Source organism: Rhineura floridana, chromosome 12 (assembly GCF_030035675.1).
Source record: "Rhineura floridana isolate rRhiFlo1 chromosome 12, rRhiFlo1.hap2, whole genome shotgun sequence".
NCBI classification, from domain to species: Eukaryota; Metazoa; Chordata; class Lepidosauria; order Squamata; family Rhineuridae; genus Rhineura; species Rhineura floridana.
In genome coordinates, this window is record NC_084491.1 from 10,615,449 (window position 1) to 10,631,898 (window position 16,450).

General features: G+C 43.7%; 1 protein-coding gene and 1 long non-coding RNA gene across 9 annotated transcripts in view; one reads left to right on the plus strand and one right to left on the minus strand.

The window, feature by feature from the left end:
• Positions 1-16,450, plus strand: part of LOC133368298 (disintegrin and metalloproteinase domain-containing protein 2-like) — a 93,320-nt gene that overhangs the window by 45,034 nt on the left and 31,836 nt on the right. For 6 of the 8 annotated variants that reach the window (XM_061592359.1, XM_061592354.1, XM_061592353.1 and 3 more), the window contains 5 exons: positions 2,076-2,181; positions 8,892-9,075; positions 11,231-11,311; positions 13,620-13,731; positions 14,940-15,132. In XM_061592359.1, the coding sequence (XP_061448343.1) occupies positions 2,076-2,181; positions 8,892-9,075; positions 11,231-11,311; positions 13,620-13,731; positions 14,940-15,132 (676 nt within the window). Of the gene's footprint in view, positions 1-2,075; positions 2,182-8,891; positions 9,076-11,230; positions 11,312-13,619; positions 13,732-14,939; positions 15,133-16,450 lie in introns of those variants that run through there. The other 2 variants (XM_061592355.1, XM_061592360.1) reach the window with 2 other exon arrangements.
• The window catches only part of LOC133368304 (uncharacterized), a 56,693-nt gene continuing 49,122 nt past the window's right edge, over positions 8,880-16,450 (minus strand). The window contains exons 4-5 of the long non-coding RNA XR_009758619.1: positions 11,345-11,499; positions 8,880-9,321 (exon numbers count right to left, since the gene is read on the minus strand). This is a non-coding gene — a long non-coding RNA (uncharacterized LOC133368304). The remainder of the gene's footprint in view (positions 9,322-11,344; positions 11,500-16,450) is intronic.

The following is a 16,450-nucleotide window of genomic DNA, read 5'->3' on the forward strand; positions in this document are numbered from 1 at the left end:
TTTTAGCCTGAACTTTCAAGGAGCCATCCAAGGTTCTGAAAGCCCCATTGTATATGAGAATAACAGACAGAAATGCAGTCTCTGCTAATTATATGCATTGTTGTACATATTACTCTGTGCCGTAGGAAGCCCTACAGGCCTCAAATTCCTACTTAGCCATGAAGCTCACTGGATGACCTTGGGCCAGTTATATGCCTCTCTCAGCCTAGCCTAGCCTACCTTACAGGCTTGTTGTGAGGATAAAATGGAGAGAGGGAAAACTTTGTTAGCCCCCTTGAGCTCCTTGGAGGAAAAGGGAGATATAAATGAAATAAAGAAATAATATTTGCATTTTTATGCACCCTGCTTTCCCGAGTATGGGGATCGGGAACTTGAGTCTATATCTGTGGGTTCCTCAGGATTCTCTCCAGACCACACCCTCCCCTAGCCCTGCTTCACACCCTCCTGAGTGGAAGACAGAGAGGGGTGTATCACTGTGTGTAGTAATTAGTCCAGAGTGCAGGACACAGAATAATGGGCTCAAGCTGCAGGAAGCCAGATTTCGACTGGACATCAGGAAAAACTTCCTAACTGTTAGAGCCATGCGACAATGGAACCAATTCCCTAGAGAGGTAATGGGCTCTCCGACACTGGAGGCATTCAAGAGGCAGCTGGACAGCCACTTGTCGGGAATGCTTCAATTTGGATTCCTGCATTGAGCAGGGGGTTGGACTTGATGGCCTTATAGACCCCTTCCAACTCTACTATTCTATGATTCTACTGTTCAAAGGTAAAATTTACTGGCTTTGCTCTGCCCACTTTTGCCTCGAGCCCTGTCCACCTTGGCATGTGGCCCTTGGAAGGTTGCCCAGTAGGGAATGTGGCCCTCAGGCTCAAAAGTGTTCCTCACCTCTGCCGTAATGTGTGCCTTTTTGTGCACATTTATTTGGTCAGAGAACTGCGCCACTAAATTTGGAGAAGTGCAAATTTTTCAGGAAGGCTGTGTTTTGATTGACACATTGTTTCAGGGAATGCGAATTAGGTAGATTCACTTTGAAATGTGAACTGAATCAAATTTCTCTCCCATCCTTGGGTGGGAGTGACTTTAAAGTGGCATCAGCTGGGCCCCCATGCAACTATCAGGGCTGAGCTGCTGCTGAGTGAAGCCAAGGGTCAGAGCTAGGAAAGACTGGCAGGTGGAGAAGGAGAATCCTGCCTTACATCTTGTGCAGCTGGACAGGCCCCATCCAGTGTGCAGGTTAGAAGGCTTCAGTTTGGAATCCAGCTATGCAGGCATCCCCTGGAAACTAGAAAAGCCGATGTGTGTAAGCTTGGCCAATGGCCAGGGGTGACAGGAATTGCAGTTCAGAAACATCTGGAGGGCCAAATACTAGTCATGCAATGACAAATTCAGAGGTGCAGGGCCCCTTCATGACAGTTATGCTACACCCCCCACAGCCATGCCCCCTTTTCCACTTTCCCTCATCTCCCTTGCTCTCTGTGTCATCTCTGAGTCCACACTCCACTACAACAGATGTCCCTAGGAGCCAATCAGCATGAAAGGGGCAGCTGTGTGCTAGCTACTGAGAAGAGTCTTCTCATTGGCTGACTCATCTCCTTTCACTCTGATTGGCTCCAATCAGTGCAAAAGGACAAGGATTCTTCTCAGGGACCTGGCTGGGACCCTGCTCCCCAAAAAGTAACTGGTCTATGACCCACCACGACCCTGGATGACTACATCCCTGCCAAAGATTCCCCACACCTGGGCTTAGCTGAAAGGGAGAGATGGGACTGTGGGGCCTCTCCATTGACTCTGACCAGCAACTTTTGGTTTCTTCTCTCGGAATCATTCCATTCTAGCTAATAATTAGAAGAGTGTTGTAACTAAGAACTAGAGACTGAGTTTGTTTTCCTCTTCCCTCCAAATCCCTTTTCCTTTTGTCTTGTGTTCTTTAGATTGTAAGCCTGAGAGCAGGGGTCATCTTATCACTGATATTTGTATGCAACTCTGGAAGCTCTTTTTTGCGAGGGGGGTGTTGAAGAGTGGGATAAAAATGCTTTGAATAAATGAGTAATGGTTCTGATCTATGTTGCAGATTCAAAAAGCGGATCTTCGCAGTGCTATGAGGAAATTAACAGTCAAAGGGACAGGATGGGACATTGCGGCTCCAGCACCCGAGGATATGACAACTGTCAGTGGCAGTAGGTTTTGACCAAAAGTGGAAATGATGGGATGGAAATGTCTTATTTTGGATGCCAAGGACATTGTTGTAATGTGGCTGAGGGCAGCTGTGTTTGTGCTGCAAGATGTTACTGGGTGGATATATAGGATATTACTTGTTCTGCCACATACCTGACATGCAATAAAATTCATCTGAGTCAGCACTCTTTGACAGTATGATACTAATGCCCTAGTCCAGCCTTTCCCAACCAGTGTGCCTCCAGATGTTGTTGGACCACAACTCCCATCAGCCTCAGCCAGCATTGCCAATGGTCAGGAAAGATGGGAATTGTGGTCCAACAACATCTGGAGGCACACTGGTTGGGAAAGGCTGCCCTAGTCCATACAAATGGCAGATGTGAAATTATTAGAATGGTGGCTCCCTCTTTCTTGCAAAAGCTACAAGTTAAACTACCGTTGAATAGTGTCTACGTTCTGGCTGACACAAACATCTGATCGTGTACCACTTCACACTGCAGCTGGGGTGCTTCTTTGTGGATGGATGGATGGATGGATGGATGGATGGATGGATTTTAGATTGTGTGGCATTAAGTTAAAGTCACTTAGTGGTATGTTGATTGCACTAGTAAAATGTTTATTGCACTAGTAAAAATTTTTGCACCAACAAAATGTTGGTGCACAAGAGAATGCACAAAGCAGGTTGCTAGTAACTTTGTTGCACAATAGACTGCATAATCTGTCACACAATACGTTTCTGCTAGTGCCGCTATTACATTTCTTCTGTTGTGCAACTTTAAAACTCACCCATCTGGTAGCGCAAGAGCCTTTGCACTAGCAGACAGAGAACACTGGATACAGTCCATAGGTACAGATATACATATACGTTATATAGTATATAGATATACATATACAATACATACATTCACACACTATATATATATATATTAAGGATCGGGAAAATTTTGCTAAAATTGAACTTGAAAGTTCGCTAACTTTGTGGACAAGTCCTAAATGCTGCAAGTTTCCCTGGCTTTTCCCTAAAGGTAAAGGTACTGCCTTCAAGTCGATTCCAACTTATGGCAACCCTATGAATAGGGTTTTCATGAGGCTGAGAGGCAGTGACTGACCCAGTGAGCTTCATGGCTATGTGGGGATTTATTTAAAAAGCTTCTTTGCTTTGCTAACTTGAAACTGACATGCCTGTGTCTTTGCTTTGCAGCCTCTGTCTTTGTTTTGCTCAGCCTGTTCTTTGCTTTGCTAATGTGAAATTGACAAGCCTGTGTGTCACTTTCCTCTGCTAAGATGAAACTGACAAGCCTGTCTCTTTGCTTTGCATTAAAAAAAATCACTTCCTCCTAGGGCTGGGGAGAAAATTATTTTTCAGGAGGGGAAAAATTGGAATGGTAAAAGCAAAGCATAATAGAAAAATAACTAACCTGTTTCGGAAATATTTTGGTTCAGGTTTGCGTGAGCTCTCCAAAGTGGCTAGGCCTAAAAATGTATTAGTAGAATTGCTGAAATTGCTCTTATTAGGCTGTGAAAAGAAGCAGAGCAAACTTTATAAATACATGCTTGCTTTAAAGGTCAAATACTTATCAAAGGAGATATGATGGAAATGTAGGGAAGAGGTTGGCGTAGTTGTGTCATGGAAAAGGAAGAGAAAAGTTATCTTGACCTGCATATTTTAGAGAAGATAATTATATTTATGCTATGTTAAGTATGTTTAGACCAAGTTATTGTATAGATTGACATATGTTGACGTGAAGATTGAGTAATCAGTGTAACCTTGAAAAGAGTATATTCACTAATATGCAAAAAAAAATTGCGGTTTAAGAATGCACCTATAGCCCACAGATATTTCTACCAAACTTTAAAAAGCAGGGAAATTGGGCAGCTATAGTGAATGCACCAGGGGAGCAGGAGACCTGACCTCCTCTCTGAGATAATGGACTGCCCTACAAAGTTGTCAACATGCAAACACAATTTGGGTTGGTCTTTCACAGTCCAATCTACTTGCTGTGTAGCTTGGAAGAATTTGGTAACGTGCCTCTGAGCATATGGTGAGTGGTGTCAACACGTGCCATCTCCAAAGATGGAGAATTATATTTTTGTATGTTTGTTGGTGTTCTTCTTACTTTGCTTCTTTCCTGTGTTACTAATGTTTCTACAGAGAATCTAAATCAGAAAATTTTCCCCCTCCTTATTCATCCTAGAAATCTGTGTCAAATGTATTTTTATTAATTTCAAAGCCTTTTTATTGGTCATTGTCATGTGATGGTGAAGACAGCCTTTTGTGTTTTATATTGGAGGCTATGTTCTATTTCTATTTTGGGTGTATTAACAGTTGAATCTGAAACTGCAGTTTGATGTAAAATCAGACTGATTCCAATATGTTGCTACTTCAGCAATGACTCTAGCTGTTGGAAAAAAGAGGATGCATGTTTTCAGCCTGCTATGTTTAAACCACTTTATTTAAGGCAAGGTGTTCACGGTCAATTAAAAACATAGAGCACATCTAGAATTTTGCTAGAATATATTTCACCTTCCACTGTCTTATCTTGTGCAAATTGAGATACTTCTGAGGTCCACTGGAGACTATTTTGCAGAAGTCAGTGCCATTATTCCACAATTATGTTTGGAGTTTTTTTAGTATAAATTTTGCAAAGTGTTGCTGTACTTCACATATTCATAGAAACAAAAGCAAAAGAAAATGATTTCCTATAGGAAACTTCACTAAAATTGCAAAGTAAATCAGACATATTTAAAGTGACCAATCTCAACTTCCTCCCTGCTAAAACAAGATCAGCACAGGACATATCTTCTTTCTATTATCTGGGCAGATTACAAGTGTTGACACCACTCACCATATGCTCAGAGGCACATGTTACCAAATTCTTCCAAGCTACACAGCAAGTGGATTGGACTGTGAAAGACCAACCCAAATTGTGTTTGCATTTTGACAACTTTGTAGGGTAGTCCAATATCTCAGAAAGGAGTTCAGGTCTCCTGCTGCCCTGGTGCATTCACTATAGCTGCCCAATTTCCCTGCTTTTTAAAGTTTGGTAGAAATATCTGTGGGCTATAAGTACGTTCTTAAACCGCAAGGGTTTTTGCATATTATTGAATTTCCCTGCTTTTTAATCCGGGAGGTAAGAAATGGGATCCTGCACAAGTTTGCTGAGAATGGATTGATCATTTGCATGCTTATTGAGTTAAGTGGGATTTACACACACACACAAAGCAATCATGCTTAGGATAGGTGAAATTGACCACAGGGGATGGGGAAGGGAGGAGGGAGGGGTGGAAAGGCAGAGGGGAGGATTAGGATGGGAGCAGGCAGGAGGGGGAGGGGAGAAGAAGGACAGATGTGGTCATTTGCATGTTTATTGAGTTCAGTGGAATTTACTCCCGTGCAATCATGCTTAGGATAGGTAAAACTGACCATGGGGAGGGAAGCCTGAAGTGGACAGGGGAGGAGGCAGAAGGAAGAGGGCAGGGGAGGAGAAAGGGAGAGGAAAGGGGAAGGAGGGAAAAGGTAGGTCTGATCATTTGTATGATTATTGAGTTGAATCGGATATACTGCTATGTAATCATGATTAGAATAGGTAAAACTGACCAGGCTGGGCCTGGCAACCAAGGTGTCTTCTGTATCTTTCAAAGTTGTGCTGGGGGAAGGGAGAATTCTACCTTGTGGTTTTTCCCATTACAATGTTGCAAGAACACCTGCACTTGGCTGACTTTCTCTTCTACTAAAGATATAGGATCAGTCTCAGGCCCTGAACCTGGCAACCCTACCTCCCACCCAAATTTAAAACAAAGCTGTCCCTGGCCACATCCACACCAGGCCTCTATTACACTTTGGACAATCATTATTTATTTATCTATTTATTTAGTGTATTTATATACCGCCCCATAGCCGAAGCTCTCTGGGCAGTTTACAATAACTAAAAACATTAAAAACAAATATACAAATTTAAAAACACATCTTTTCAAAACAATTTAAAAGAATTTATCATGGCTTCTCTCAAAGCCAATCATGGCTTCTCTCAAAGAATCCTGGGAAGTGTAGTTAGTGAAGGGTGCTGAGAGTTGCTAGGAGACGCCCTGTTCCTCTCACAGACCTTCAGTCAGAGTGGCTGACTGTTAACCATTCTCTCAGGGGAATAGGAGTCTCCTCTCAGCACCCTTCACAAACTACACTTCCCAGGATTCTTTGAGGGAAGCCATGACTGTCTCAAGTGAAATCAAGTCTGGTGTGGGTATGGCCCTCTGATTAGCCAAGCCCAGCAGCTGTGAGGCTTTTAGAACACTGACAGTTGGTCCTTACTGAGCATGCCCCGCGTTATAATAGGCTTCCAGCCAAAATTTCTTAAATTAATTAAAAATCAACCAGGCATTTTTTTAACTTTTAAACTGCAGTAGATGAAGGTCAGAGTATGGGGCAAGGTCAGTATTAGGATTACAGGTACTCTGTGAACATGGCTGATTTTTAATGAATTTCAACAGATTAGGAGAACTCTGGCAGAAAAAAGTCCAAAAGTACTCTGAGGTTTTTCTCTCTCTTTTTAGACTTTGAACTCTCGATTCTCTCTGACTGTTTTGTGTATTGCCATGAAAATTGACAGGGTTGTTAAGCAAGCGTTTCTGAGTTCAGAACTATAAGTTTTGTAAGGTTTTGTTTCAAAATGAGCTTATGGGAAGCATCAGAATGGCATGCAGGGGTATTTTCCATTTAACATTGCGGAATGTGAAAAATCCATGCTGGCTATAGTATACAGCCACTCTCGTGGCTGTATAATAACAGAGATGTGTGTTTTATTTATGAAAGGTAAGGCTTACAGATCCTCCGTGGCGCAGAGTGGTAAGCGGCGGTAACGCAGCCGAAGCTCTGCTCACGGCTGGAGTTCGATTCCAATGGAAGGAGGAAGTCGAATCTCCGGTAAAAGGGGTCGAGGTCCACTCAGCCTTCCATCCATCCATGGTCGGTAAAATGAGTACCCGGCATATGCTAGGGGGTAAAGAAAGGCCAGGGAAGGAACTGGCAATCCCACCCCATATATACGGTCTGCCTAGTAAACGTCACAAGACATCACCCTAAAAGTCGGAAATGACTTGCACTATAAGTGCGGGGACACATATATGCTCATGGGGTCTGAACTGGCGGTGACCGACCGGGAGAGAGACCTCGGGGTTGTCGTGGACAGCACGATGAAAATGTCGAGCCAGTGTGCGGCAGCAGTGAAAGAGGCAAATTCCATGCTAGGGATAATTAGGAAACAGCTGATATCATAATGCCGTTGTATAAATCTATGGTGCGGACGCATTTGGAATACTGTGTGCAGTTCTGGTCACCTCATCTCAAAAAGGATATTATAGAGTTGGAAAAGGTTCAGAAGAGGGCAACCAGAATGATCAAGGGGATGGAGCGACTCCCTTACGAGGAAAGGTTGCCGCATTTGGGGCTTTTTAGTTCAGAGAAAAGGTGGGTCAGAGGAGACATGATAGAAGTGTATAAAATTATGCATGGCATTGAGAAAGTGGATAGAGAAAAGTTCTTCTCCCTCTCTCATAATACTAGAACTCGTGGACATTCAAAGAAGCTGAATGTTGAAAGATTCAGGACAGACAAAAGGAAGTACTTCTTTACTAAGCGCATAGTCAAACTATGGAATTTGCTTCCACAAGATGCAGTAATGGCCACCAGCTTGGATGGCTTTCAAAGAAGATTAGACAAATACATGGAGGACAGGGCTATCAATGGCTACTAGCCATGACGACTGTGCTCTGCCACCCTAGTCAGAGGCAGCATGCTTCTGAAAACCAGTTGCCGGAAGCCTCAGGAGGGGAGAGTGTTCTTGCACTCAGGTCCTGCTTGCGGGCTTCCCCCAGGCACCTGGTTGGCCACTGTGAGAACAGGATGCTGGACTAGATGGGCCACTGGCCTGATCCAGCAGGCTCTTCTTATGTTCTTATGACACCTTTACCTTTTTTAAGGCTTACATAGAGACTGTTCTCTGTGCAACTCTTCCAAGCAATTGCTTGTTCGCAAATAAAGACTTCTAATCAAAGAATCAATTGTTGTGTCTTGAGAGTTTTGTTAGGGCCTCCCAGCATTGAACTATATATAGCAGGCAATAGCCTATTTAGGCTCCTGCGACAAACCCAAAATGGAGCTGCCTGCCAGTTTGACAGAATGCAGTCAAACAGGCACCAACACATGCACACACGCACACACACACAACTGAATGGGAAATAGTTTTCATGTAGAAGCATTCACCTATACAACCTCACATTTGTAGTTTGATGTAGTCTAGTCCAGGACCAAAATTGCCGTCTTCTCTGCTGTTTTATATGAATTAGACTAGCACAACCAGTGTACCAAATGGTTACACCAGCCATCCCCAATCTGGTGCCATCTAGAGGTTTTGGATTGCAACTCCCATTGACCCTAGCCAGCATGGCCATGCAATACAGGGGCTGATGGGAGCTGTAGTCCAATGCACCACCATATGGCTATGCTGCGTGTTGACAGCTCATCCCCTGGTCATTTCTAATATGGAAATATATTTTCTAAGATAGAGATATATTTTTCAAGTAGTTATCTTTATTTGAAATGTTGGCAGTGAAGCAACCATTTTACATATTGCTGGCATAGGAGGATTCATTCTTCTGGGCATCTGATGAATACCCCACCCGCCCACTGCCATGCTTTTCTTGTGCTTACTTGCAGGGACCTCAAGTGTGGCAAGTTGGTGTGTGAATATCCAAGTAAAAAGCCTTTTATTATAGAAAACGCAGCAATAATTTACGCAAGGGTGCAGAATCGCTTGTGTGTCACTTTGGACTACATGAAGGGGCCAGGAGTGAAGGACCCATTCTTGGTTCGCGATGGTACTGGTTGCGGGGAAAACAAGGTGAGAGTATAAACCAGGGTTTAAACTATTTCAAAAACAAGATCAGGGTTTAAGCCAGGGCTTCTGCAGCAGTCCCAACAGGTTTGACTTCTGATCCAGATAGTGCAGTTCCGCTGGTGTGGACAAATGATCTGGAATGTCAGGGCCTCCACCCTGCATAAGTGGGTGGAGCAAACTGTCCAGCTCTATGGCATAGCAAGGCAGGGTCCAACCAGGGTGTGAAGCAAGGTGAGATGAAGGAAGCTCCTTGGGGAAAAGGAGGAATATACATACCGTAAGTTAAGTAAATAAATGAGAGCAATGTAGTGCATGCTATGACCCTGCAATTCTTTGGTGTTTTTTTTAGTTAGATGCACAGATCCAGCTAATATTAAAGAAATACTAGGTTGTATCCAGTGCCAGTCCTATTCAGAGTAGACCCATTGAAGTTTGTGGACATAACTAACTTAGGTTCATTAATTTCAGTGGGTCTACTCTGAGTAGGATTTAGCTGAATGCAACCCAATAGTCTGAAATTACTCATGCCCATTGATTTCAGTGGGTCTGCTCTGACAAGGACCAGCACCGGGTACAACCCTTTCTCCTGCTCTTCTGCTTGTGAGAGGAGTGGGCAGGGTGACAAAGCAATAAAACTAATTAACAGCATTATGCAGAATGACTGGTAGACTGAGCAGCTAATTATCTGGGAGAGGGAGGAGCAAAGAGCTGCAGTGGATCTGCTGCTGCCTCTTGAGCAATTTGGGGGCCTGGCTGCTGGTTACACAGTTGTAGAAATCTGACTGCCTGGAAATGTTTACAATTTTTGACTCTGGTTTATATATTTTAACCAACCGATACCAGCTGATGTGATTTACTGTTTGATAGTCTATGTTATCCTGAACTTAAACTATTTTAATGTCCATATTAGCAAAATGAATTATTTCTTTGGATTGCCATAGTACGTCTTGAAATGAATTGGTATTTAGACTACAGTTGTAGTGTGTAATGGATATGTACTTTTGCTTCTTATGTGGTGAGCCCCTTCGGGCACATTTATGTGGGACAGAGACATCCAAATTGAAATAAATAAATATCTGCTAAAGTGAAGGACATATGGGCAGATGAAGAACAGAGAGAGGGAGGTCCCCAGTCCCCTCCCCTCTGTTCCTCTATGTCTGCATTAGGGACAGGAAATTTGATTCAGCAAATCAATTTAAAGCTAAATTTATCAAATTCGCAGTTCCCGCAACAACATGAGAACTGAAATAGCCATCCTCTGAAATTCACACTTATCCGAATTTTGCCATTCAGCTCTCCAACCAAGCAATGTTTATATTAGGGGAAAGTGTGCATGCAATAAATATATTGGTAAAAATAACATACAAAAATGTATTATATTAGGATAATTTGCTTGCAAAAATGAGTACATTAGTCAAACCTGCATACAAAACTGTATTTATTAGGGAAAATTTGCTCTAAAATGCTGAAGCATTTTTGTGAGGTTTTCTCCTTTCAAAAAAATTGGAAATTGTTACAGAAATGTGGAGAACTGAATTTAAGATTAGAAAAACAAGAAAATGAGAGAACCCAAATGGACAGATCCTTCCATCCCTTGTCTGTGTACACACCATACATTTAAAGGATGTGACATCCCCCAAAGAGTCCTAGGAATTGCAGTTTGGCCCTCACAGAACTACTATTCCCAGCATCCTTTTGGGGGGGGGCTGCCTTCCAAGTCGATTCCAACTTATGGCAACCCTATGAATAGGGTTTTCATGGTAAGCTGTATTCAGAGGGGGTTTACCATTGCCTTCCTCTGAGGCTGAGAGGCAGTGACTGGCCCAAGGTCACCCAGTAAGCTTCATGGCTGTGTGGGGATTCAAACCCTGGTCTCCCAAGTCATAGTCCAACACCTTAACCACTACACCACACTGGCTCTTAACAAACCATAATTCCCAGAATTCTTTTGGGGAAAACCATGTGCTTTAAATGTATGGTGCACACACAGCCTTTATGTACTTTCTTTCCCCTCCAGCCTTCTCCCCCAATTGCTGACGGGTGTGTGTGTCTGTGTGTGTGCACGCACACAGACTCAACAGGCAAAGGGCTCTTGTGGCTATTTTCCTGCCGGTCTCTTTACCTGAAGTGGTCCCATATATATATATATTTAACTTAGATTTGCTTGAACCAGAAGTGCGTGGATAGGGCTGTGATAAGAACAACTTGCGATCCAGAAAGAAACTGCCACAATAAAGGAGTGAGTAACAGCAGGTTATTTTTCAAATAGTACCAAACATGTGGTGTCTCGCACTGCAGATACATTTAGCGGTCATTCCCTCTTCCATGGAACCCTGGGATTTGTAGTTTTGTGGGGAACAGCCAGGAGGAGCGCATTCATTTCAATTTGTTCAGTTGTGGCATCTCTTCACACAGACAGAAGGAGACCTGCAGCGATTTACAGGGACAGTAACATACAAAATAAAAATCTTGGTAAAACAAAACAAATATGTACTAAAAGTGTTCATCCATGCTCACACAAAATCACTTGACCACATTTTGTGCCCAGAGCACAGAAAGAAAGAAAGAAAGAAAGAAAGAAAGAAAGAAAGAAAGAAAGAAAGAAAGAAAGAAAGAAAGAAAGAAAGAAAGAAAGAAAGAAAGAAAGAAATTGATTTGCCTTTCCCCACCAGGGTTGCCAACTTTGGTTTCTAAAATTCTGACATCTGGGTTAGACTGGGGGTGGAGCCTGATGGCCTTTTGCCCAGTGTTGTTTAGCCTTAGGTCTCCAGGTCTTGTTGGCCTGCAACTCCCATCATCCCTGACCCTTGGCCAAGCTGGGTGGGGATGATGGGTGCTATAGTCAACAAAAGCTGGGCATCCAAACATTGCTATAGCTAAATTTGCTTTTGTTTGTAGCCCTATAGGTGGTTCTGGGCTGAGCCTTTGCTTTCATTCCAGTGAGGGGTGAAGGAGCTGCACAGGGAAGGAGGCGGCTGTGGGAGATCAGTGCCAACCTGTTGCATTGCTCTGCCCCCATCCTCCTTGCCTTGCCACACTTCAGCTCATTGTCTGGACTTGCACAGCTCAGCATGTGGTGCTTTGCAGGCCTTGACAATCAGCTGATTGTCGGCATGGGTTGAAACAAGCACCTGAGGCCGTGGTGACATTTCAGCCTGCTAGGCAAGTTGCTGGAGCCCTGCTGGGGGGAGGAGCGGGAGTGTAGCAATCAGATCCCCCTCGTGTTATTAGACATCAAGGCCACAATTGGAGGGGTGGCAGGAGTCATTGTGACACTAGGTGATTGGCAGCTCTGCCCACCTCCTAAATTTAGACCATGGCGGTGGGGGAGATGAGGATCTGGCTGGCTGGATCCACTCCCCCTCCCATCCTTGGTTGAACAGAACCAGCAACTGAAGAACTGCAAATGCACCCAGAATTTTCCAGTGAGCTAGCCATGTTATCATCTGATGCAGACATTCTTTTGGCACCTTTATGGCAGATATATGGGGGGAGATAGAAAATGGGCTCCATCAAACACTGTTTTGAACTATCGATCTCTAATCCATATTGTTGTGTGTACTCCCATCTCCAAGTGGTGCAAGACTTCCAGGGGTTCCTGCACTTAGCCAAGGTTTGGCTTTCTTGGAATGAAGGTCGGTGGAGACTGTGGTGTCTTCAGGATATATGGTTTTATTTACACATATATACAACCTGAGTGTAAGATGGAGGAGCCTACAGCATTAACAGTCCAACAGATCTTGCTTCTCCATTAGGTTTCCAGGGGACTCTCCAAAGCCATAGCTTTGGATTCAGCACAGAGCCTTTCTGCATCTTTCCAGCATCACCTTTGACTCATGCAAAATTTACCTCCCGCCTCAGCCAGGTGAGGGGGGCTACCCATATGCCTATGGCAACACAACTTTTCTTGGCAAAATCCTTACACATTAAGAGGGGCACTTGACAGACTCATCGACCAAACAAAGGCACTGGCTTGGTCATTACAGCAGGCTTCTTCTACAGCAGATCCCAACTTCCAGATACAGGATTGCAGGCTTGAAGGGGACCCACAGACATCATCCATCCCAATCCCACAATCCTTTATATTCCTATTCCTGCTGAAATGTATCTTTGTGTGCTTGGCACCCCTTTTCCTACAGGGATACTGGGTTGCCCAGGGGCAGGGAGCAGCTGTTTTCTGGCAAAGCTCCTGTCCTCTTTAACAGCTGCAGCAAATGCATAAAAGCAGCACCTGTTGGATTTCTGCCTGCTAGGCAAGTTTGAGGAGGGGGGAATGTAGCAACCAGATTCTAAACCCCCCCAATGTATAACAAGATGTCGATGCCACAATTGGGAAACTGCAATGGGCATGGTGACAGGAGAACTGAAAATGGTAGAACTTCACCTAGCCAGTGCCCTCCAGATGTTTTGGATGACAGCATGGCTGTGCTAGCTAGGGCTGAAAGGAGTCATGGTCCAAAACATCTGGAGGGCACCGGCTTGGCAAAGTCTTAACAACTGTAAGGGAAATAACTGGCTTCTCTTCCCCCCTTCCCCATGCAATCCAGGTGTGCAACAATAAAGGAAATTGCCACTGCAATGAGGGCTGGGCCCCCCCTGACTGCACAACAGAAGAGAAAGGAGGGTTGGGAGGAAGCATCGACAGCACATTCCGAAGCGGTTAGTTCTTGGCTTTTAATTGACTTTTAATAAATTTTAGTGTATGCTTGCCCATAAGCAGAATGAGCTATAAGCAACATATCATATTGAGGATTCCTTTGGCAGGCAGAGGTCTGGTTAACAGATCAGGGTGGTCTGTGGGTGGTTCAGTGGGTTAAGAGAGGGTCATTCTCCTAACAGCTGGAAAAACCCTCTTGAGCATGTTAAAGGAAATAAACAGTGGAGGCTGGTGGCTCCATGTCAGTGGGGCAGTGGAATCCACACCGGGTTTTAGTCTGAACTTTCAAGGAGCTGTTGTAAGGTGCAGAACCTATAGTACCTTGAAAGTTTGGACTAAAACGTGGAATGGATTCCACTGACCCAATGGCATCGAGTCACCAGCTGCCACTGGAGATAAGAACATTAGAGCCCTGCTGGATCAGAGCAAAGGTCCACCTAGTTCTGCTTCCTGCAGCAGCCAGCCTGATGCCTCTGACCAGCCTGCAAGCAGGATATGAAGGCAGTAGCCCTCTCCTGCTTACCAGCAACTGGTTCTCAGAGATTCACTGCCGCCAAATCCACAGGTTGCAGAGAAACCTTGTGATTAGGAATGCAAAAGGCATAATTTTTCATTCCACCCTGTATTCATTGCATGCAGCACTGTTTGTGTTCCACTACAGTTCATCTTCCACCAAGGCTATGTTATTTGCCTTGCTGTCCGCTGTGGTGAAATTACGTAGCTTATGTAATTGATAATATACATTGTTATATTGTCTTTACGTTATTCCACCCTATTGATTTCAATGCAAAGGAAATGCCATACAAATGGGAAAAAACATAATTATGTATTGTTTGTAGACTGAAAGCAACTACAAAAGCAAATACCAGTTGTATTTGCTGGACTGATTTCTGTTGCAGATATGGGATGAATAAATGAACATCAGCAATTTCTGCTCCTGTTTCTCAGGCAAATACTGTTGCCTTGATAATTTTTGGTTTTTTGATAAGCCAAAGAACTTAATCTCTTGTCACTTCAATTGAACTCAGTTCATCAGACCCTGCCCCTGAAACATGCAGAGACATGGATGTCTGTTCTACATCTTCTGCAGGAAAGGAAGGTGCAACAAATTCATTCAGCTTCTCTCCTGTCTCTCTAGATCCTGCTTTAGCACACCACTCAGGGAAATGGAGAGGATATGATATTATTTATTTATTATTTCCTTTGCTAGCTTCAGTCGTGGGTGAAAGTCGCAGTGTTCCTATCACAACAAGGAACTGGCTCCTGATTAGCTTCTTCCTTTTCCTGCCTGTCCTGATTGGCTCCATCATCTTGATCATCAAATTGAGGGACTTTTTCTCACATGCGAAAAGAGTGGAGGAGGAGGAGGAGGAAGGAGAAGGAGGAGATTATGATACAGAAAGGTAACTTGATTTTGTTTGCCTAATGATCAAAGTGCAGATATTTTCCCAAACTTCCTTTTTTTTGCAGCTTTTCCTTTTCCCAAGTGAAATTAGACCCATGCATCACCCTTACATTCACAAAAGTATAGATTCATTTTCTCAGTCTGCTGCCAGAACAATGAACCAGTGTTCTCCTTACCAGTTGCATGATAGACCAGCTCACATATTGCCTCTCATCATTCTGCCTTCCCCTTTGCCTAGTCCAGGGATAGCCAACAAGGAGTCTTCCAGATGTCTCTGGACTGCAGCTCCCTTCTTCCTGGAGCTCATGAGAGCCAGAGTCCAACAACAAGTGGAGGGCACCACATTGGCTATCCCTGGAGCCACCCTGGGCTCCTTTGGTAGGAAGGGTGGGATATAAATAAAATGAAAACAAAATAAATCAGTTATGGCTCAGGGATGGGACAGCCTTCTGGGCTATGATGATACTTCTGGGATTCCATCATGCCTGTCAGCTGTAGCACAGTTTACACCAGAGAATCCCTGATTAGGGATGCAAGAAGGCAGTTTTCCCTCCCGCCCTTTACTTGTTGCATGCCGCACTGTTTCCATTCTTCTGTCCTTTGTCTTCTGGCCAAAACGATGTTATTTGTCTCACTGTCTGCTGTGGTGAAGTTATGTAACTTATGTAATTTACGTAGTTAATATACATTCTCATGAAGCTATTCCACTCTCTTCATTTCACTGCAAATGAAATGCAATGCAAAGTGGAGTGGGGGTGGGGAATTGTCATTAGTTACATATCTCATGCTGACTGAAAGCAACAGCCATGATGAATACCAATGGCATTCACTGGATTGATTTCCATTTTGGATACAAAACTAATAAGCAATAAACAGCAATTTCTGTTCCCATTTCTGTTTTTGTTTAAATTCTTGAACATCCCTCATCCTGCTGCATCCTTCTTTAGCTGCATCCTTGTTTAGCTGTGTATATCAGCCACTTCCCTCCCCAACAGGTATAGATTGGTGAGGTGAATGCATCCAATGTGGTACTTTAGACCCTCTGAAGACACACAGTTAGGGAACTCCTGCTTTAGGGTTGTATCCATCTAAGCCCTACTCAGAGTAGATCTACTGAAATTAATGAACCAAAGTTAGTCATCTCTACTAACTTCAGTGGGTCTAACACTGAGTAGGGCTAGCACTGAGTACCACCCTACGTGTTTTATTATTTATTTATTAAATTTACATCCCGCCCTTCCTCCCAGAAGGATCCCAGGGTGGCAAACCAAAACACTAAAAACATCTTAAAAGCAAAGCATCTTAAAAAACAAATA